Here is a 23,091-nt window from a genome sequence, read left to right as displayed (position 1 = left end):
TTTCCAGTGTTGTAACCAAACACCGGAAAATATTTTCCAGTATTGTTGCCAAACACAGGAAAATATTTTATTTTCCTGCACAATATTTTTCCTGCATAAAAATTTTCAGAACACAATATTTTCCCCCAAACAAACGGGGAGTAAAACATTTTCCTAAACTTTTGGAGCCCTACTTCATTCCTTCTTACCCTTTTAAAAATGGGTAAATTACACCCATGGCCACTGAACTTTACTCATTTTAATATTGTTGTCACTGAACTATAATTCTTAACGGTATGACCACTAAACTTTAAACTTTTTTAACACCGGTGGCCACTTAACGCCTCAAAACGACCATTGACGGCCTCAAAATAAAAAATTCAAAGAGTTAATGATATTCTAAGGAACTTTAATTCTTGAAAATTTTAGTTTTGAGGTCATTTAGGTTTGTTTGGTTAGAAGAGAGAGAGAGTGAATTTTTAGAGAGAGAAAGCTCCAATAAAGATGATTTTGGAAAATAAAAAAATGTGGTTTTATGGTAAATGTCATTCTGAACAACTTTAATTCTTGAATATTTTCATTTTTAGATCGTTATGAGTTAGTTAAAATTAACTGGCTACCGGTTTTAAAAAGTGTAAAGTTCAATGCATACCGCTAAGAATTGAAGTTCAGTGGCCATGGTGTAATTTACCCGGTGTCAATTTGATGTACAATCCATCCTTTCACAGCTTCAATAGTCAGAAAAAGTGTGATTGTAACCACCTTAGTGACTGGAAACTCTCAGGCCTTGTTTGGATGAAATGTAATTAAAGTAAAGTAATGTAGGGTGAAGTAAGTGAGGTGTATGAAATAATTTATTATGTTTGGATAGAAGGTAGGGTAAGTGGTGGTTAAATAATGTAATTATATACTCTCTCCGTTCCACAATACATGTCTATCTATAGAACTTTTATTGTTCCATAATATATGTCATTTTGTTTCAATTTATGCAAATTAATTTACTTTTACTAAATATACCCTTAATTAAGTTGACTTCTTATTTTGGGAATAGATAAAGTTAATAGTGGATGCAATTAATGCAAGGGTAACAAAGTCTTTTACTTAAAATTAATTGTATTTCTTAATTAGTGTGCATTAACCTTAAAAGACATGTATTGTGGAACATAGGGAGTATAAAATTACTTTTATATCTTTTTATTTGTATAAATAAAATAAAAGACAAAGGGTAATTTTGGAAGAAAAATATAAGTACTATGATTCCCCTCCAATAACATTGGCAAATTGGATCAATTTCAGACGTTGTTATACAACACAAACATTTTGTTCCATATTCTGCACCAATTGCATATTCGTTGTTTCTAAAAAAAGATTTCGTATTTTTTTTGTGATTTAATAATAGAATGAGAAATTGAAATTTTAGACGTTAGGTGTAAAATTACAGTCATTTTTATAAAAAAAAAATTGCGTACAATACGCTTATATTAAAGAAGAAAGAAAAATCCTCACCCCACTCGGATGTGATTCGAACCCATATAACGGTTTTGGCAAATCTCTATTCGAATTGTGAATTTCATCAATTGGAATAGATAATGGGTCAAATGTAACAAATAAAACGCCAAGGGCCAAATGGCAAAATTTTAGATAGATTAGAGACCAAATAGTACTTTAAGCCTATATTTTAGGAATAGAGTACAAAATTACCTTTAATATTGAGAGTGCAGATTAATTTTACTTCTAACGTCATAGTACGGCTTATCAGTTTGATCAATTACCCTTAACATTTGAAAATTAAATCAATTTCACGTTATTATTAGGGAGTACTCTACGCATTAATAAATCTCCAAAAATGATTATTTTTAAAAAAATAGAAAAATATGGTTGGATATTAAATATGATAATAAACAATTTTAATTCTTGAAAATTTTCATTTCAAGGTCGTTATCGGCCAAATTTAACAAAGTCAAAGCAAAATTTCGAATAATACCAACTACATGGTTATTTTTGCTCCAAAAATACCACAGGGATCATATAGTAAGAAAGTGAAACCATATGGATTTTTTAACATATCCCATATATATAGTTAAAGCTCCAAAAAGTTATCATTTGACATCTAATGTATTATTTGGTCAAATTTAACTACTAGCTTATTTTAATTGGTGAAATTTCTTCCAATTTGGATGAAAACTTGATAGACTCGTTATCCCTTTGACATGTATCGATATTTTGATATATGAACTTTGATAAATTTTTGTTTAAAAATTTGTTTTCTACCCTTTTTACTTTTTTAAGCTAATTACGTATTTTCGCGCAAAAAAAAAAAAATTATGTTGCAAAAGAACTTTATGACATGTCACATGTTAAAACACTGACAAGTGTCAAAGGGATAATGGTTTTGTCAAATCCCTATTCAAATTGGAATAGATAATAGGTAAAATGAACAAGATAAAAAGGCTTAATGCATATATACACACCTAAACTTGCAAGTTTCGCATAATGGCATTCTGAACTTTTAAAATAACCTATCACACATCTATAATTGACTTTAAAAACCTATCGCACACCTATTGTTGGCTCAATCGGACCTCCTACACACAAAATCGTTGATCTTTCGTCTTTAATGAACGAGGTGGTATGTGTGTTATAGAAAAAAGAAAAGCGTGTGAGTTCGTTCGGTATGCCACTTCATCCGTCAAAGACGAAAGCTCGACGATTTTGTGTGTAGAAGGTCCGAATGAACCAACTATAGGGTGTGCGATAGGTTTTTAAAGCCAACTATAGGTGTGTGATAGGTTATTTTCAAGGTGCCATTAGGCAAAACTTGCCAAGTTTAGGTGTGTATATATACATTAAATCAAATAAAAAGTTAATGGCCAAATGATAAAATTTTAGATAGGTTAGAAACCAAATAATGCTTTAAGACTATATTTTAAGGATAAAGTACAAAATTACCTATAATATTGGGAGTTAAGATTAATTTTACTTCTAAAGTTATAAATCATACACTTACCAGTTTGATCAATTACTCTTAACATTTGAAAGTTAAATCAATACTAGGTCATTATTATCGAAGTACTCTACGCACTAATAAATCTTTTATCTTTACTCCACTCACGGTTTATATTATCACTCATGAATAGCAAAATAAAGATACGGGTATACACGTGAAAATATTATTTTTTTATTTTTTTTATAAAAAGTATCTCGTATTTTACACCAAATCAAAGACACATGTACACCATAGTTGTGAAAGGCGACCGAGGCGATCGCCTGAGGCGAGAGGCGGCCCATGCGATCAAGCCTCCGCCTTCTATAATGGAAGGCGGGCAAAATTCCAAAGGCGACCGCCTTTCTGCTGCAGGCGAGAGGCGGTCACCTTTGATACTCAGGCGAAAAATTCTAGTTTACCTGCTATAAAAGAAGATATGTCAAATTTAGGTTAGAAATTAGAGGACAGAAACCGACAGTTCAAGATAGAAAGGCTTCTTCTGTCCACTTCGAAGACTTCATCTCCTCCATCGAACGTCCACTTAGGAGATTTCTCCTCCATCGCACGTCCACTTCGAAGACTTCATCTCCTCCAATAGCACCGCTGATCACAACAGAACAACGTTCCTCTTCTCTTCGTATCTAACAGGTATGTACGTCTCTGTCTCTGGCTCTCTCTTCTCTGTTCTAACTTCTATTTCTTATTCCATCTTTTCTTCCTCTCTTACTCTTCTCGGTTATAACTGTTATGTTGCCCAAATTTTTGTGACTTTGTTTATTCCAAGTGTTATGCTGCCGAAATTTTTATGAAAGTTTACGAAGTTTGTACAAGTTTATTATTAGTTGTTGTGTTGTGCAAGTTTATTATTAGTTTTGTTAAGTTTATGGAAGTTTATTATTAGTTATTAATTCTAAGTGTTATTGCCCAAATCTTGCAAGATTTTGATATGAGTACTAGTAATTCTAATACATTTGAAGCTACAAAAGGAACCGATCCTTGTTGGAAGTATGTGCAAGAGGTCAAACCCATTGCAAAAACGAATCCTTGATCATGAATGTTAGTTATTATTTTGTGTTTTACAACTTTAGAAGTAAACTAGTCATTTTGAGTTATGATTTTATTTTTTGTGTTTTCTAATTTTTTTGTCGCCTCAAGTGCGAGAGGCCGTCGCCTCGCCTCTCGCCTCGCCTCAAGGCGATATTTTGCCCTTATCGCCTCGGCTCGTCTTTCGCCTTTCACAACTATGATGTACACTATAATTCTAAATGTAATAAAAGTGCTTTATAATGGATGTAAATGGACCTCCAAATTAGCTCAATTTTGTAATTTACCCTTGTTTTTAAAGCTTGTTTTGAAAGAATAATTAGTGTTCACTATTTTCTTTCCAGCAGAAGTTAGTTCCAGTGTATCAACTGATATTAAATACCGCCCCTTTACTCGTTACCATCTTCATTTGGACTTTTTTGCCCTTCTCATAATTTTGATCAAAAACTGAAAATTCTCTCTCCAAAATCACAAACCCGAACAACGATAATTAAAATTATGAAAATAATTGATGTGTGACAACCCGAACCCAGAAATGGATGATTACAAGTCGGAAACATTAAAATTTACGTTTTTATCAAAGAAACCATAAAAATAATGCATATTTTTTAATGACAATTTTACATTTTTCGTCACAAAAAAATAGAAAATTTTGCATTTTTCATCTTGAACGATTTAGTATTTTTCATCACTACAAAATTTGCAGTTTTGCATCGGCCAAAATTTGGCCTAGGCGGATCCGCCTGGACCAAATTTTGACCGATTCTCTTCAACATCCAAATTTTCAGTTTTGACATTGTTTTATGAAAAGGGTAAAATTATCCAACCAGGACGGTGATAAGTAATTTGGGGATGGTAAATAGTAATATTCGAGATTATCTACTTAAAATAAAATCCCAGATGGAATGACAATTGAACTAATTAGCCAAAAATGCATAATTACAGAATTTAAATATTTATGTCAAAAAATTTAAAGTAGTTGTAATCCATTCCATGGTGATTGAATTAAGTAAGCTTTCGCCAATTGAATCCTTTGGAAGCACATAAACACTTGACCTTGGGGAAAACAGAGCCTGTCTTTGGGGGAACTCCATTCACTAGTGAATTCTCATATATCTCCTTGCACTCTTGCACAACCTGCCACACACAAAACACGGGTTAAATCATAGGGATCGCAATGGGTAGGGTACCCGCGGGTAGTGTCAATCCCAAACTCTTACCTGTTTATTTTTTAAAAACCCGTACCCTTCCCATTACCCTAACGGGGCGTTTGGTATTCTATTGGGATAGGGATAAGGATAAACGGTTGGGATAAGGATAAAAATATGATAGTCGAGAATTATTATTCAATGCTTGGTATGTGGGATAGGGATAGGGATAAAATAATACATTTTACTATTTTAACTTTATTTAAACTACATAACATTAATTTAAGGGATAAGATTCCATCCTATTAAAATCGCAGGAGCTTATCCCACCTCCTTATACCACTCCCCTCTTCGGTATAGGATTTGATGGATAAGAGGTTTATCTCTGTCTCACTCTTCTATCTCCCAAACAAACACGGGATAACTTATCTCGTGTTTTTTTATCCTTATCCCACCTCCTATATCCCTTCTAACAAACACCCAGTAACGGGTATATGTTTAGCATCTCATACCCGTTCCATTTAATTCACGGGTACCCTTACCCGTTAAGAATCAATAAATAAAACAAAAAATATTACAAATTTAACAAAGTATAAATTTCATAAATCATAAATCTAAAAATTGAACAAATTGACTTTAATCAATAAAAATAAAGTAGCTTAGTAGTATCACTTAACAACCGAAGAACAAAATGTTGGTGTTCAAATCTCACATCTTATACCTAAAACACAATAATATTTTTTAATATATAAAAGAGTTATGACGGGTATCGGGTACCTGGGGATATTTCCATACCCGTCTCATTACCCTAACAATGGTTTTGATCTCATACCCGTCACATACCCTTTTATACAGGGTACGGGTAGTCCCTTTAGGGTCGGCTACCCGCTGGTAGAGTACCCATTGTCATCCCTAGTTAAATGTGTCGTCGGTCATTGAACTTACATGGTTGTCTCAATTAGGTCACTCCGACGATTTCAGTGATTAAAAAAAACCGAAATGATAACATAGTGACACGTCAACATGAGTTAACTCAGATATTTAATTGAAACGACACATGATATCTATTTATGGCCACCTGATAGCCACATGTCGGTTATTTTTATGAAAAATATACAAAATTTAGTTTCTTTTCATAAAAGTAACAGACATGTGGCTGTCACGTGTCGTTTCGGTTAGACATTGAGTTAATTCATGCTCACGTGTCAGCCATGACATCATTCCGATACATTTTAACCATTAAAATCGGCGGAGTGACCTAATTGAGACAAAACTTAAAGTTGAGTGATTTTATTGGGGTTAAATGCACCATTGGTCACTAAACTTACATGGTTGTCTCAAAATGGTCACTCAACTTCAATTTGTCTCAATAGCTCACTCCGCCAATTTCAATAGTTAAAAGGCAACGAAATAATGACATGGGTGACACATCAACTATCCGCCTCCGATTAAAATGGTTAAAAGGCATTGAAATGATACGTGGCAGCCACGTGTCGGTTATTTTTATGAAAAAAAAACTAAATTTGTTTTTTTTTCATAAAAATAACCGACACGTGATAGCCAGTGATAGCCAGGTTTCGATCACAGATCTAAGTTGACTTATATTGACGTATCACCCATGTCATTATTTTAATGCCTTTTAACCGCTGAAATCGGCGTGGTGACCTAATTGAGACAAAATTCAAAATTGAATGATTTTATCAAGACAAATTGAAGTTGAGTGACCATTTTGAGACAACTATACAAGTTCAGTGACCAATGATGCATTTAACCCCACACAAAACACCATAACATTTCATCTCAATTTTTATTTTTCTAATTTATAACATCATTGCATTGCATGTACCTCTTTTGCGTCCTTGCGTGGAATTCCCTCTCGCAGTCCAACAAGCTTTTCAACCACATCAGGCTGCATTTGGTGGAAAATAAATTGCATTAGGTTACTTTGGAAGAATTGCCACATTTTAATGCTGATAAAAGAAGTGTTAATAATTTTCCTCTTTTCATAAAATTAACGAGCTCGAGCCCAAGCCGAGCTTTGGCTTGCTCAAGCTCGGCTCAGTTCATCAGAAAATAAATGAGCTTGAGTCGAGCTTCGAGCTCAAAATCCTCTTTGAACTTGGTTCATTGAGAAAACTATCTAACAATGAATTGTTTGCGAGTAAATCGTTAATTATATTTATGAAGTTTGCTCGCAAATAGCTCTTTAATTGTGTACATAAACAAACTCACAAGCTAAGTTCGTGAATAAATAAACAAGATGCTTACAAATAGTTCGTTATTACTCATTTATTATGTTTGTGAACAAACTCATCTAATAGCAAATGAAATATTATTTGTGAACTAACACAAAGCTATATAAAACTAAAATTTGTTCATAAATGCTGTAATCGAGCCTGCTCGCGAGCGTTCGAGTCGAGCTTTGACCTGCTCAAGCTCAGCTCGTTTACGAACCGAGCCAGTAAATCATGCTCACGAGCGGCTCGTTTACAAATCGAGCCGAGCTTTTATCGAGCCGAACACCGAGCCGCTCATGAGCGGCTCGGATCATTTACAGCCCTATTATTAACAACAGATGAAGCATGTATTCATAACTTGGTACCACTAGCAGAAAAATAATTATCCAGACAGAAAGAACAACCGGAAAAAAGAGTTGATATTTACCGGACAGTCAGGTTGATGTTCAAGTATATTTGTATAAATGAGTGTGAAGGTATCCAAGCTCTCGGCTGAAGCAAGTTCTCTTAAATCGCTGAGTATCCTTACTCTAGTTTCTACTTTCTAAAGCAAAGGTCAAAAGATCAAGATTAAGCAGAAGTGAAACAAAAAGAAACATGTCTACATCGCCACAGAAATCAATAATAAATATTATATAAAAAAATCAGTTCAGGCACATACAGAGACACTAATGTACTCCCTGAAGAAGTCCATGATAACTTCTTCATCAAGCCTCATTCGTTCTATGGTTTCTTCCTTGATGTAGTTTTTCTATATCAATCAATCCGAAACACGTTAAGGATATTTCCTCAAAATCCAAAGTGCTAGCAAGAAAAGATGTAATTTTATCTTGAAAGGAAAGAACCTGTGTCAGAAGATGATCAATGTAAAACACAACTGTCTCCTCCAGGCAAGCCTCAACAAATCTCCTAAATGATCGTTCTTCGACATACCTATTTTTTAAAGTAAGAACCAACAATAAATAACTGAAACAATGAAGTTATATTATGGCCCTGTTTGGTAAAAAGCTTTTTGGGGCAAAATTAGAGGTTTGAGCCACTTTAGAGGTTTTGACTAGTCAAACCTCTAATAGTGGTGTTTGGGGGAGAGAGGTTTGAAAGAGCTTATTGGGTCCAAAAGCTAATTTTGAAAAAGCTCATTTTAGGAGCTTTTTCAATTAGCTTATTGCTCCATCTCTTTTGAATGACATTTTTACCCCTATTTATTAACATCTAACCCCAAATAAAGACTTTACCATGTCCTTATTTGACATTTTAGCTAGTCAAATCAGTTAACCAAAAAGGTAATCAGCTAACAGCTATTTGCCAAACTGGGTCTATATCTAATTACACGACCTATACTTATTCGTACAATATTTATTTATAATATGATTTCTTTTTTTTTTTCTTTTTAGTCTACATAGTACATAGTTTTATTAGTTACACTCTAATTAATTACATAGGGTTACAAAGAAATATTATTTGATGAAGTAGGTAATTATTGTGGCTTGAATTAACTGAAGTTACAAACAAAAAGAAAAAGAATTGAAGAATGAAAGTCACCAGCCCGGATGGACCGAATGATTTTGTTTCGGTTAGCAATTAGTCTGAACCAATATGATGGGTTCAGTTTAGAGCACACAAACTAGTTAACAGGTCTGTGTCCACACTACTTATAAGTTGACCAAAAAATGAATGATTTTCAACTTACATCTTGACATCTGTGAAGTAGTCACCAAATGTTGCAACTAGGTACTCTGTGACCTGTCCTTCAGACCATTCTGAAACATAAGGAAAAACTCAATCAGTTGCATAACATGTGGATCTGAACGAGCAGAAGTTGTTTAGGTGCATGGAATAATTGCATTTGGGTAAAGAGGCAAAATGATTCAAACCTAAAATGATGCAGCTTCATGTCTATCAAACAAAAATTACTAATTGGTTGCTGGAAGAGCATCAATTAGTTCGTTCATAAGAGAAGCATCTCAAACGACATCTGCTTGAACAATTATATTCTGGTTCCACATTAAAATTTCTCCATTCTCAATTTATTAGAAAGCACTCTGATAGAACTTTTTCCCTTACTTATTAATTCATACACAGTTGATTATTCACCTCAATGGTAACTCAACTAACAGATAGGTCGAATTCTTGTGTTCGATGCTGCATAAACTTTGACTACATTGTAGTAAAAAATTATATGAAAATAAGCTTACATTATCATCACAAAAGAAAAGTAGAAGATTCCAGCTGGCAACAGACAATTTGAAAGAGTGAAAAATGGTGAAGAAAAGTCAGACAAAAGTTAAACAAGCCACAGGAAAGAAAGTTATAGTCAAGCAAGGAATTCAAATGATTCAGAAGTTAACTAGTCAATTTGAGTTATGGTTTTATTTTTTGTGTTTTTCTAATTTGTTTGTCGCCTCACGTGCGAGAGGCGGTCGCCTCGCCTCGCCTTGAGGCGGTATTTTACCCTATCGCCTCGGCTCGCCTTTCGCCTTTCACAACTATGGCCATAGGAAAGAAAGTTATAGCAGCCATCGAATCGAAGAGAAACATGAAGCATCTTCAACATATGTGGAACCATGTTTAGAGGGACTAGTTAGAGAAGAAAGTCAGCTTACCTTTATGATAAAGCTTGGCAAGCAACTCCTCCACTCCAGGATCTTCAAATATAACTCTAACAGTTAGATGTACAGCCTCCTGCCATCAATAAGTAATTTAGAAATAAGTTTGATAATACATGATTCAGAAATGGATGCCCTCCAAAGTGACCATGTAATAGGTAATAGTTGCAATGACCAAATCTCATAGTTGCACTTCTCTAGTAAATGCATTGCACCAAAAAACATCAACACACATTAAGGGGAAAAAACAAACACAAAGCACAAGGAAACCTTTGTGCCTAATGTCATTTCGTAAACTACAAAAAAAGGGCGGCCCGGTGCATTACGCGTCCCCGCTAAGCGAGGGTCCGGGGAGGGGTCCCACCACAAGGGTGTACTGGGGGCAAGCCTTCCCTTGCCATTTTTTTTGTCATTTCGTAAACTACAATTGAGAAAAATTTCAATGAATGCAGTCGGCAACCAATACAAACAAAATTATTTGACTATAAGCAAACCACTAAAAATATAAAAATTTCGAAGCAAGAACTGAAGAGGAAATCAAGAAAATAAGAAGGATCCATGCACATATTGTCTAAGAATTATTTGGTTCATGTGGAATTCTGAACTAATGTTATCTAATTGTATCATGATGAATCAATGTTCCTGAAAAAAGAAGCAACAAATGACCTATACCAAAGAAAGTGTTTAAATAAGCATACTAAGAAAAAGCAAAGAAACAAAGAGGAGCAAGAAACACAAGGGAGAACAGAAAATGAGAGAGAAGTCACCATGTCAAGCTTTTTACCTTTGCAACCTCCAGGAAACCTTTGCAAGTATCCTCAAAGTTAACCTGAAAAATTCAAAGCACTAAACACTTCAAGAGATTGGGACGCTTCGGGTAGAAAACTTAGCATATTCACTGCCAGCATACCTAATCCCTGGAGAGTGCCTAATCACTAACCACCACCACCACCCCCCCCCCCCCCCCAAAAAAAAAAAAAAAAAAAAAAAAAGTAGTGTCCTCTTAATCAATTCAGACACCTTCTGGGCATAGTTGGTTTCAGGTCTAGCTTGTGATGAAGGTTGCAAATTTGATTGCAATGAAAAAAAAAAGAGAAGAAAACAAGGGAGGGAAGCATAACCTGCTCAACATAGTTATGCGGAAGTGCTTCAGTGGTGCTGCTGCTGAGCTCCATTGCAAGGTCATAACAACGAAGATTGTTGTTTATCTGTGCATGATGTTTATGGTGGAGAAAATTAATAAATAAAATCTGCATTGCCAACAAATTGCAAAAAGTTATGGAACTAAAAGAATCCACAAACCATTGCACATAAAGGCTCCAGGCCAATATCTGAAGCAGGTTCATCAAACCTCTTCCTTTCAGCTGCTTGAAAATCTATCATCACCTAAACAAAGATGAACGAAGAAACTAAAGACAGAAATGAGGCTGAGGACAGAAATCAGCTATCTTAGAACAGAGAATAAGTTAGTTAAATTTGTGCTGATCTCCCTCTTTCAAGTGGATGTAGTTCTCCACATTTTCTTACAAAAAAACTCTACTCCTAGCTGAAGTCAACACAAGCTTTGCACCATAAAGGCAAAGCAACAAAACTAAGTGGTGCTACCCAAAAAGTACAACAGATTGATCTCCATAGCCTCAATAATGTCATTCAACATCTGAACAAATTCTTTATATTATTTTACAAAAGTTAATGACTGACCTGAATAATAGCCAAAGAAATCCTGTAAAGCATCAGATCTGTGCTATTATCCCTAACTATTTGAACTTGCTCCCCCAGAATCCTGAACAGATCGACAGCAGCTGGAGTATACAGCTTCCCGTCCTCTGTTTTCTTTGGTGGCTGCACCTTATCAGCTTCCAGAATGTTCAAGTACCATTTCTAGAATAGTGTGTGTAAATAAAAGCTGTGAGAAAAACAAGTCGGTGCCAAATCACATCACTATGGAATGATGAGTTAGTGTCATTACCCTTGTTGTAGCTTGCATTCTCTCAACATAAGCGTTCATGAGGGGATCCATAGAACCACTCTCTGAACAGACTTGAGCAAGAGATTCATCAACACCAAGTCCAATAAGATTCTCTTGGTATTCCACTACCCAGCCAGTTACCTAGTGGTACACAATTAAACCATACACTTCTTAATGCTAAAAGTGAATCCATTTGTAAGATCAATGCAAGTGAGACTGTTCAATTCAAAACCATTCTGCTTATAGAACAAAACTTCCATGATCAACCCACCATGCCTGGATGGTGAGGTGAGTCCTTGAGCTGACCACACAGAAACATTCATACTAGAAGCTTCATAGCAGGGATTGTAGATGAGATTTACAAAAGAACATGAAAAATGAAAATCAATTCCATCTTCAGTGGCATTCCCAGCTTCTCTCATAAAAAAGGGCGGCCCGGTCGAACTACGCGTCCCCGCTGAGCGAGGGTCCGGGGAGGGGTCCCACCACAAGGGTGTACTGGGGGCAAGCCTTCCCCTGCCAATTTATTTAGCAAGAGGCCGCTCCTAAGACTCGAACCCGTCACACGACAACAACGTTTACCGTTGCGCCAAGGCTCGCATGATTCAAAAAAAAAGTTCACAGCAGTATGCAAGAGAAAACTAACAAACATATACTATTAATTTACGATAGCAAAAACTGAAATCTGAAATGGGTTTGATAAATCCAATAACCATCAAATATTTGCTTTGGGTAATTCAAAGTTTATGCTGAATTCATCATTGTGTGAACTACAAGTGCTTATGAAATAAAGTGACATAACCTTGCCATGTGCATAAAGAAAAAAGAAGATGAATCATTTTGGAAGATCATGCTGGTTTTTCTTCAAGACTATCAACATAGATCATAAAAACAACTGCAAAGGAGCAGATGCTATGGTACGCACAATAAAATAGACCAGGTTGGTTGATAATCAGACAGACTATGCAACATGGTATAACATAGGAATATATGGACAAGTTTCTTATACAATCTCATGTGTCTTGAGGATATGACCCATTAAAAGCATATTATGGACAAGCCGAGATACCTTTAAAATTTCTATATTTGTTAATTCATTTGCCCTGTCACTAAGCAACCTGAGCATCTGAATGAACCTCTCAGTATATGAATTCACCATCAGTTGGAATATTTCATATCTGTCAACAACAAAGATCAAATAAATGGACTAGAATAAATTTCTTAACCACCACAACAAGTAGGATTACAATGAGATTCACAGATGGAAAATATTTCATGGATAGATAAAAGTGGTATGAGAAAAAGGAGAAAAGAAAAAGTTCATTAATCTCAAAAAGGCAAAAAGTAGATATCAAAAGTCGTGGAAAAAGAAGAAAATACTTTTGGGATACATAAAGTAGATGACTGAATTTAGTTTATCAAGCAGAAAAACAAGGTATCCATCAAAACTAAACATATAGAAATGGTCTCAGATCAAAAGCTGATCAACTGGAAAAACGAATAAGACCTCAAAAGTCAATTAAATGTATAATGCAACAGAATCAATCACAAAGTTGATGCAATAGTTTGAATATATGTATATTTAATAAAAATTTGTGTAATAGCTTGACTTCAACTCTAAAATAGAAAATAAAAGTATAGATATCATAAAAGAACCTGCCACCAGTAAAAAGATGAACTGTCCTGTGTATCTATTCATTTACCTTAATATGAGAGATTATATTTTTGACCACCAATGCTTAGGGATCCTAATCAACATCTGCAGTACTGATTACATATATAAAATCTTTACCCTATTCAACCAGATCATACACTAACTCAGAAGACCAGTTTTTCTGAATTTAATAAAGCCTACAGACAAATGTGTTAATTTACCTCCATTGGCCACAAAGCTAGAAAATTCAGAATTTTGCCTTAGGCAACTAGAAGAAACATACAAAGGCAGAATTCATTAAAAATTTCCAAGCAATTTCGTGATTTGTGCAGCAAAAATCTACTACTTGTCGTATCTTTAATATTTGAAACAACATCTACAAAAGTTGCAAATAGCTCATTGCTTGCTGACTGCATATAAATTAAGTTAAACAAACCTTACAAGGAAAACATCAAGTTAAATTTTTTTATCATATATTCTCCTATTTCATTGATATAATATGGCGAATTTACTGATTTTTATGGATGTATCATGTAAAGTTTAACTGTGTCTACGGCATTTAATAAGTGTTTAGTTGATTACAAAGAGATGTGGTGGCTAAAATCTATCACTTTCTCACCTTTTCTTTTTCTTAAATTTTACACTCTGGGGATCAAGGAAAATGGTAATTCTAAATGAGGCAGGGATATGTTAGTTGCAGATCTGAAAATGGAACTGTACAGGTGGGCAAAAAGTTTTTGTTTTTTTTATTGTTATTTTAATTCTAATAGCAGGCTCAAAAAAATTTAAAATAAAAAATTGCTTCTTGCTATTTCAACATATTTTGCCTTAATTTAACATTAATTGGATATATTTGTACCAAAAATAAAGTTCTGACACATCGACAAAATAAATAAAATGGCAGTTCAACTGCAAATTTGAAATGTGGGGCTATTAAAAGTACTTGGCCGAATAAAAAAAAAGCATAGACAATAAATTAAGATTGGCTGAAATGAATCACATAAATGCGCAAAAAGAAGTAAATTAGGCATAGAGGCAAACCTTGGGGGAAAACAAGGGGCCACATAATCATATATATCTCCAAGTTCTTCTCCAATCTATAAACCACAAGGAGAAAAACGCATTAATAGACCTTAGAAATTTGAAAGAATCCAGAGCACACTAACAGTAGATTATACGATTGGATCGGTTACATGTAAAGAAAATGACATAAAGAACCACCATAAAATCGCATGAAAATGGTTAAACCATAGTATAGAGATCAAAACCTAAGAAACAAGCAAGAAAACTAGATTTGATGCTACACATGCGATGTTTCATTCTCAGTTCCAATAAAATCATGAAAGGACATGCATATGAGGAGGCAAGCAAAGGCAGAGATGAAGCAGCCAATGTTTATCAGAAGGAAGCAGAAATGCATCCATGTACCAGTAAAAAGAATCTTATTTCAGCATCGTTCATAGAGAATAATACACAAATTTCCAAAACATTAAGACAAATTCAACAGTGTAGTATTGAAAAAATATCAAGGAAACTGCTTCATCTTGATAGTTGATACACTGAGAATATGATCAGTGTTGTCAATCTTCTCAAGTGAAAATAATTGCTTAGGCTGATTGCAATAGTGGAAGATATTCATGGGAAAGCAAGAAAACCAGAGTTCTAATACAAACCTTTATATTTCAAAATTTCAAATCCATGATTAGAGGTCAGTCTATCTACGTTCTAACATGTGGTATTCTATAAGAATGGATGTACCCTAAAAATCCAAAAACCTTTTACAATTGAAGCACATATTTTGAGTATGTCAACTTGAACATTTCTTATTGCTTTCTTGCAGTTTTGGACACAAGTTAATAGCTCAGGATGGAAAAGAACATGATAATGGAAAATTACTGGACTGCTGATAATATTGGGCCTAAAACTTGTTCTAGAAGATAGAAGGGATCTGTGGCTACAAGTGAATGTGGAGAATAAGGTAGTTGGTGAGCTGGCAATAGAAGCAGCAGTTAGTTATGGGAATATTGTTATAGGCCACTTTAAGAATAAGGAAGGATATCTGAGTATGTTGATGGCAGCAGTGAGTCAGTCTTGAATTTTCTATAGTGTTTGGCTATATGGCTCTTCAGTTAGGTGGTGAGGGACCAAGTCTTGTGGGGATAAAATCATATCGATCTTGTTCTTTTTCAGTAATTTCTTTATTTTCCAATGTTCGGTCTTGAATTTTCTATAGTGTTTGGTTATATGGCTCTTCATTTAGGTGGAGAGGGACCTAGTCTTGTGGGGATAAAATCATATTGATCTTGTTCTTTTCAGTAATTTCTTTATTTTCCAATGTATTGCAGTTTTCTTACCTCAACCTTTGTCTGTTACAGAAAGACCATTTGATTTATGTGTTTTATATCACTCGTCATTCATATTATGTTCAAATGGAGTGTACAAATTTATGTTCACTCAAGCTTTATTTCAATTAGATAACATTTCATAAAATACTAAGTATATATTTGTTAGAATTCAAATCTGTAGTCTGCATCCGAGAAAACCAGTTGGCAGTGCTAACTGTTGAAATTATATGAAACACCTGCCTTTCCAATTGGTTTTTCACACAGTAACAGTCTTCAATGACTTTAGAACAAAATAATAACCACAAATACAGGAAAACTCCTGGAATTTCATGAAAACATTGTCAAAGTAAGAACATAAAAATTGCGCCAGAAACACCAAAACCAAGCCCATGGACCCAATATTTAAGTTGCATAAATCTAGATATAAGTCATACATACCGCACGTGCTTCTTCTAAAGCAGCTTTGAGATCCTCAAATACAAACTGGTAGACAAATCACCATTAGAAAAGCAGTATTAAACAAATCTTAAATATTTCCATGTAAGAGATAAACTTAGAAACAAAAAAAAAAAAAAAAAAAAAAAAAAAACCTCTGTCAATAGCCTATTAAACCGTGCTTCAACTGCTTTCCTGATTTGCTCATAGCATTTATCCCTATACCCCTTTCCTTGCGCCTTTAATTTCTGTTGTGTAAGGTTTTTCGAAGAAGCCATTGAAGATGTAGACTTTTTGCTGCCACAAGGAAACAGTTAAGCAATATATAAAGCTGCTTCCTTCAAAAGGAAAGTAGAAAACAGCTAGGAAATGGAAAAGAATAATGTAAATACAAAATGAGTGACAATAAAATGCACGGGAAATTATGTCAAGACAAATGAAATAGCTAAAACATAGTTACTTGGCAGATCTACGAGGGTTTGCTACTGTTGCCATTGCACCCCCGCCCTCAGCCTCGGCTGCCTCCTCGGCAAGTTGCTCATCAAGAATCTCTTGCATTTCAACCACCCTAAGGCAGAAAGGGAAAAGAAATCAGATGAACAGTTTTTCTTTCTTTTCTTGTGTAGAACTTAGGTGAATGTGCATGTAATAGATTATCATACTTAATTTTCATATTATTTACTAAACTTTAACCAAGATCTATCAAACTAATTATTTAGGCTTAATACCTTGGCAGCTCCCTCAACTTGTCCTTTTTATTTCACTTTTCCCCCTCCACTTAGGGGACAACCTATTAGCCCCTTTAACTCAACAAATGTAACACTTCGTGCCCCTTATGTGCCTACATGGCATTGAGTACACCTTCCAAGACACCTTCTGCATCCCGATGTGAACCCTTTGAAACAGACATATAAACCTAAGGGGCACAAAGTGTTGCATTTGGTGAGGTGAGGGGGCTAATAGGATGCACAAGGTGAGTTGAGGGGGCTAATCAACGCCATGGCACATAAAGGGGCACGAAGTGTTAGTTTTGGTGAGTTGAGGGGGCTAATAGGTTGTCCCCTAAGTTGAGGGGGTAAAGTGAAGGAAAAAAAGGATAAGCTGATGGGGCTGTGAAGGTATTAAGACAATTATTTATTTAAAAAATATCTAATATTTAAAAATTAAATCTGATAGAAAAAAAATAGAATTATGTCTCAATAATGATGATACTATAAAAACTAAAATACAAAATTGTATCTCAAAAAGAATACAGTCGGGAAAAAATTTAGTTATCAAAATTTAGTTATAAAAAATACATTTGTTTCTTAAACTATGTGGTCATCGGAATCTAGAAGATTAATACATGATACAGTTTTCAGTTTAGCACAACACCAAAGAGACAAAGGAGTAGTTTTTCCGCTATTTCCATTGACCTAAGAATCATATTTAATTTCAATGGACAAATGTGCAAGTATAATCATATTTAGAATCAAAGAGGTATAATTTCAGTGGCACTAGTGAAAACAAAAAAAGAAAAACAAGGATGAAAATGAAAAATGCCTCATGTATGTAAGTAAACAAAAGAAATTATCTTTTATTGTCTAAGCACTGCCACGTGAACATTTTTATTTTGCTCTTAAAAATGAGTTTCCTACAGTAGTTCGCTGTCTCTCATAAATAGAGCAGAGGCAAAATAGTATGTCAGCCACATACCTTATAGCACGAACCAGGGTTTGTGGGCTGCAGAAGCAGAGCAGATAGAGATTTATTAGAGTTCAGCATAGTACTAATCCCAAGGCAAGTATGCATAAATCTTTCTATCCAAACTCGAGTATATATAGACTGATTTATGCATAATCTAATATTAGACCATGAAAGGATAGCAAAACTGCAAAATTTACAACGGTTCACACAAGTTATTTTGCAGAAGGTAGACTTAACCAAACTGTAAACGTGTTCTCAAAAAATCAAAGCAAGGATTTCCAAGGCAAAGTAATTCTTGCATCATAAACAAGAATTAGTTTCAAGAAATTTCATTTGTGTTACTCGTCAACAATAAAGTTGCTAATGAATAAAATATACATTAGTAAGTATTACAGAATTGTTAAAGAAAAAAGCAACAAGCAAACAGCAATTTCCCTCCCCTGACCCTCAAATGCAGGGTTTCCCTTTACATGAAACATCCAAGTAATGTAGGTAGACTGAATCAGAAAAAACGCTCTATGACTAAATATGACCCTGAGAACTAAAAATTCAATTCATGCAGAAAGAAAAGAATTTGAAATATTAGACCAAAACTGTATAATCCAAACTGTATATATAAACTGATTTATGCATAATTTAATATTACACCATGAAAGGATAGCAAAACTGCAAAATTTAACAATGCTTCACACAAGTTATTTGCAGAAGGTAGCATAGTTATTAAAGGCACGCCGCGCATGGCGCACCAGGCGCAAGCCTTAGCGCCCTGACACCCCCATGGCATGGCGCAACCGCCACGGCGCGCGCCTGGTGCGCCATTTGCGCCAAGGGACAGTTGCCAAAGTGCGCCTTGGTGAGTTAGGGGCAGTTTTATGGGTTTTTTTTTTACAGTTACATATCTGGAACAAGTGTTATGAAGGGTCCAAATGAGAAAAAAAAAAAAACAGATATTAAAAAGGAAGAGAGAGATTATAGGTTTGAATTAATTAGAAGAGGAAGAGACAGTTAGAAGAGGCAGCGACAGAGTTCTATTATAAAAGGAAGAAGTTTAATAGAACAAAACACAGAAAACGAATTCAAACAGAAATAAAGCAGCAGAGTTTCGATCAGGAGTAGAACTTATGATTTAGTATTCAACTTTAGCTTTCTAACATGGGGTTCATTTTGCATTTTAAAATTTATTTATGCTTTAGAATATTGTCATGATTTAGTATTCATTGCGTTTTTATGTTAGTTTTATAAAAAAAAAAAAAAAAAAAAGTGCGCCTTGTCTCACTATGGCGCGCCATCGCCGTGCGCCAAGGCTCCAGGACCCCTAGCGCCTCAGTGTGCCATGCGCCTTTAATAACTATGGAAGGTAGACTTAACCAAACTGTGCAAGTGTTCTCAAAAAATCAGAACAAGGATTTTCAAGGCAAAGTAATTATTGCATCATAAACAAGAATTAGTATCAAGAAATTTCATTTGTTTTACTCGGTAACAATAAAGTGGCTAATGAATAAAATATGCATTAATAAGTATTATAAAAAAAAAAAAAAAAAAACCAACAAGCAAACAACAATTTCCCTCCCATGTCCCTCAAATGCAGGGATTTTCCCTTTACATGAAACATCCAAGTAATGTAGATAGACTGAATCAGAAAAAACGCTCTATGACTAAATATGACCCCGAGAACTAAAATTCAGATCATGCAGAAAGAAAACAATTTGAAATATCGGCTTTTCAACAGATAGTAATCAATATACCTCTCTTTTGAATGTTTATAGAAGTTGGCGATATGTTCCCATAATGTCTTCTCAAACGTTTCCCAAGTTCGGTCTACGTCTTCAAAATATTCTCTGGGCATTACAGAGGCATGTCTTTAAATCTCAAACTACAAAATGAATTACAATAAACAAGAGGAGAAAAAAAGGTAAATTCTGAATGCTTCACCTCCACAATTATCACTGTTACTAAGTTAAAAAAAAACTTGACCCACTTTCATCGTGATGATAGTGACTACGTTCTATAAACTGAAAACCAGAGGCATAAACGACAAAAATACAACTGTTTTCTTACAACAAAAACAGGCATCAAAGAAAATGGTATTTAAAGCAAGAACATAAATAAAAAGAGACAACAGTAGCCAGCACTTCTTAATTCGTTCAAGCACATTAAAATTGTCCGCTAAAAAAACAAAGTGAAGGAGTGGGGATGAAACACAAGCATAGGGAAATTGACCACTAAATAAACCATACTTTTTAGTTTGCTACGGCACTACGATTTTTTCATAAATAGGCTGCATAAATATATAAGATATTATTAGATGAATGGCAACATCAAATACCAAGCTCCAAGAGACAATGAAGATGTTGTCATTACAGAGATGCAAATATTCAATCATCTTTCGTATCATATTTACTACATTATCAGCTCCACTTATTACATTAGATAGTGCAAGGAAAAGGAGATCAATTTACAGCTAATACAAATAATTCCTTCTTTCATACTGTATATTTGCATGCATTATGTTTCGAAAGAAAACACAAACCTTAATCTTCCAACTTCTTCCTTATGAGAACTCGCAGCTGCTAATGCAAATCTTCGCTTCCCATCAAGGGCAGTTAACCTCTATGAATATACATGGACATATAGGGTGTAAATAAACATGTCCTATGCACAAGAATTACTGATCTAATACTCAACATGATAAACATTTATCAGCTTTACCTCATAAGTATTAACAATCTCCAAATCATCACTCAAAGAATTCCGTGCCTCAGCTGCTTCAACAGAGATTGACATCATACCCTCAATATCCTAAAGAAAATCCAGACAATACAAGAATAAGCATTCATAGAACAAATCGTTAGTAATACTGATAGAAGCTGAAGCTTTAGGAATAGGAAAATACACAGCAAAATAACATGACCAATAACCTCCTATTCTAGTAGAACAGTGTCAATCCCTCCTTATAAGATTTGTAACGTGATTGGTGGTAGTAGCGTTGCAGACAGAAGTTTAAAAGCAGCAAAAGTTTAACTACATGTACTCACTGCATTTCACCTTTTTCCCCCATCATATTTGTCATTACTTATTATGTGTAACTAAAAAATTAAACAATTAAAGAATGAACACCATTATGTACCTTCAATGTTGTATTTAGATTATTCCTTGCATTGCTAAGAAGTTTTATCTGATCATGATTTCCAATCAAGGTTTGACATTCTTGGCATAGCCTGGAGCACAAGCAAATAGCAAGCAACTTCATATAAATGTAACAAGCATTATAGCCCTTAGCAAACTCAATGCTTCATCTTGGAGTTCTAGCAAACAACATACTGTTCAATGCCTATGAAATTCTCACGGAGTTGGTTTATTGTCTTCTGGGACGAGCCAAGTGCTGCCAACCCTTTTTGTGCTTGTTCAACCTGCAAACAAAAGCAGTCTGGGTTAATGCATCAGAATAATCATCAAATCTGGATTTTTCTTTTTCCAGAATTTTTTAGCACATTAGCCCATTATTTACCTGCTCTGCTACCATTGTACTGAGTTGCGCATCATTTGCCTGCAAACAGAGTACAAAACAATAGTATTATCGTAGCTTAATTGCTTACAATGCAGTGGAAAATTGTAAATTCCTCAAAAGATTCGTTGTCTCACTCGGGGTGAGCTACTTGTAATTGAAGCTCACCTCATGAAAAGAAGAGGAAAAAAAAATATCCAAGATCCAAAATTACGAACTATTTCACTCAGAATTCAATTAATAAAAGTCTACCCAACAACAACGAAAATAAAGCCCAACCAGATACAGGGCGACAGAATTCCTAAAAAGAAATATAGTTGATCGAAACTACACAGTGAGAAAATGGAAAATTCAGTTGTAATGTAATGCCCAAAGAAAAGATTGAAATGATATACCTGTTGGCGCGTAATGTAATCAGCTTTAATCGAGGAGATAGATTGCAAGAGTTCAGGTGCCGGTAAGAGCTTTGCGACCTCACGGACGGCGGCTTCCTTGGCTTCGATGCCAAGATCCTCGACCATCATTTTGGTAGAAAGAGTAAAAAGCTGAAAATGTAAACTAAAACTTTCATATATTCAACTTCCCGGAGGACACCGTCGTTAATTCAAACTACAATTCTGTAAAAATTGTTACGAATAATTATATATAACTATAAAAGTGAATAATGGAAATGAATACATATTATTTAGAAAGGAAAGTAGATTACAGAAGGAGAAAGCCAGAGCAACGAAGACCGAGATTAGAGAATCAGAATAGAGAGAGAACGTAGAAGTCCACCGTACCTGAAGACGCCTGGTGGAGGACGAGTGGAGTAGACGCCGGTGGTGGAGGAGATTTCTGGTCTATGGGTTTTTTTCCCTTTCTATCGCGATCAAGAACGAAATGAGAAAATATTGGTTTTTTTTTTCAAGGGAAAATTACAAAATCGGATCTCATTTATATCTTTAACTCATCTACTCATTCTATTATATATCTAGACTAATATTTGACCCGTGCGATGCACGGATTCATCTTAATAAATAAATATTAACAAAAATATAATTTAATAATTACAATTAATGATATAAATGTGTTATATAAATTAAATATTATTATTTTATTTTCACATTTAATTTAAATAATCTTTTTATAGATAAATATAATAATATAATTAAAATTAATATATTATATATTATATTATATTATATTTTTTATATAGATATACAGAGAATTGAAGAGATTTTAGGGATTAATTTAAATTCTGTAGAACTCTTAGATATAGTACGTATAAAATAATCCTTTTATAAATAAATATAATAATATAACTAAAGTTAATATATTATATTTTTTATCAGTAAAAAATGAGGAAGTGACACATCAGCTCCATCGTTATTGTTTTATATTATATATATAGATAGATTTTTTATATAGATATACAGAGAATTTGAGAGATTTTAGGGATTAATTTAAATTTTGTAGAACTCTTATATATATTACGGATTACGGATAAAATGATCT

The 23,091-nt window shown here is 34.3% G+C and overlaps 1 protein-coding gene across 4 annotated transcripts; it reads right to left on the bottom strand.

Moving 5' to 3' along the window:
• Window positions 1-4,912: 4,912 nt before the first annotated feature.
• Window positions 4,913-22,515, bottom strand: LOC136220824 (exocyst complex component SEC6). 4 transcript variants are annotated; one of them, XM_066008629.1, is made up of 26 exons: window positions 22,377-22,515; window positions 21,990-22,211; window positions 21,598-21,636; window positions 21,411-21,499; window positions 21,217-21,307; window positions 20,799-20,888; window positions 20,620-20,699; window positions 19,835-19,927; window positions 18,099-18,125; window positions 16,864-16,971; window positions 16,559-16,700; window positions 16,407-16,451; window positions 14,665-14,720; window positions 13,039-13,147; window positions 11,970-12,110; window positions 11,702-11,881; window positions 11,303-11,386; window positions 11,122-11,208; window positions 10,785-10,829; window positions 9,998-10,076; window positions 9,085-9,154; window positions 8,240-8,327; window positions 8,056-8,145; window positions 7,822-7,938; window positions 7,004-7,066; window positions 4,913-5,146 (listed from the first exon to the last, which is right to left on the bottom strand). In XM_066008629.1, the coding sequence occupies exons 2-26, from the start codon at window positions 22,116-22,118 to the stop codon at window positions 5,015-5,017; spliced, it is 2,274 nt and encodes a 757-aa protein (XP_065864701.1). In that variant the 5' UTR covers window positions 22,119-22,211; window positions 22,377-22,515; the 3' UTR covers window positions 4,913-5,014. The 4 variants fall into 4 exon arrangements, with proteins under 4 accessions (XP_065864701.1, XP_065864700.1, XP_065864703.1 ...); XM_066008628.1 differs by having other exon boundaries at window positions 21,990-22,139; window positions 22,377-22,509; XM_066008631.1 differs by having other exon boundaries at window positions 21,990-22,139; window positions 22,301-22,441.
• Between the last annotated feature and the right edge of the window lie 576 nt (window positions 22,516-23,091).

The sequence above is a fragment of the Euphorbia lathyris genome, chromosome 2 (genome assembly GCF_963576675.1).
Source record: "Euphorbia lathyris chromosome 2, ddEupLath1.1, whole genome shotgun sequence".
NCBI classification, from domain to species: domain Eukaryota; kingdom Viridiplantae; phylum Streptophyta; class Magnoliopsida; order Malpighiales; family Euphorbiaceae; genus Euphorbia; species Euphorbia lathyris.
Note: the sequence above shows the minus strand (reverse complement) of the source record. Positions and strands in the feature narration are given on the sequence as shown.

Coding starts and splice junctions, on each gene's coding strand:
- LOC136220824 (XM_066008629.1), bottom strand. CDS start 22,118: ATGATGGTCGAGGATCTTGGCATCGAAGCCAAGGAAGCCGCCGTCCGT. Junction 11,209..11,302: donor TGGAGCCTTTATGTGCAATG/GTTTGTGGATTC, acceptor CATCATGCACAG/ATAAACAACAATCTTCGTTG. Junction 8,146..8,239: donor TTGATCATCTTCTGACACAG/GTTCTTTCCTTT, acceptor TGATTGATATAG/AAAAACTACATCAAGGAAGA.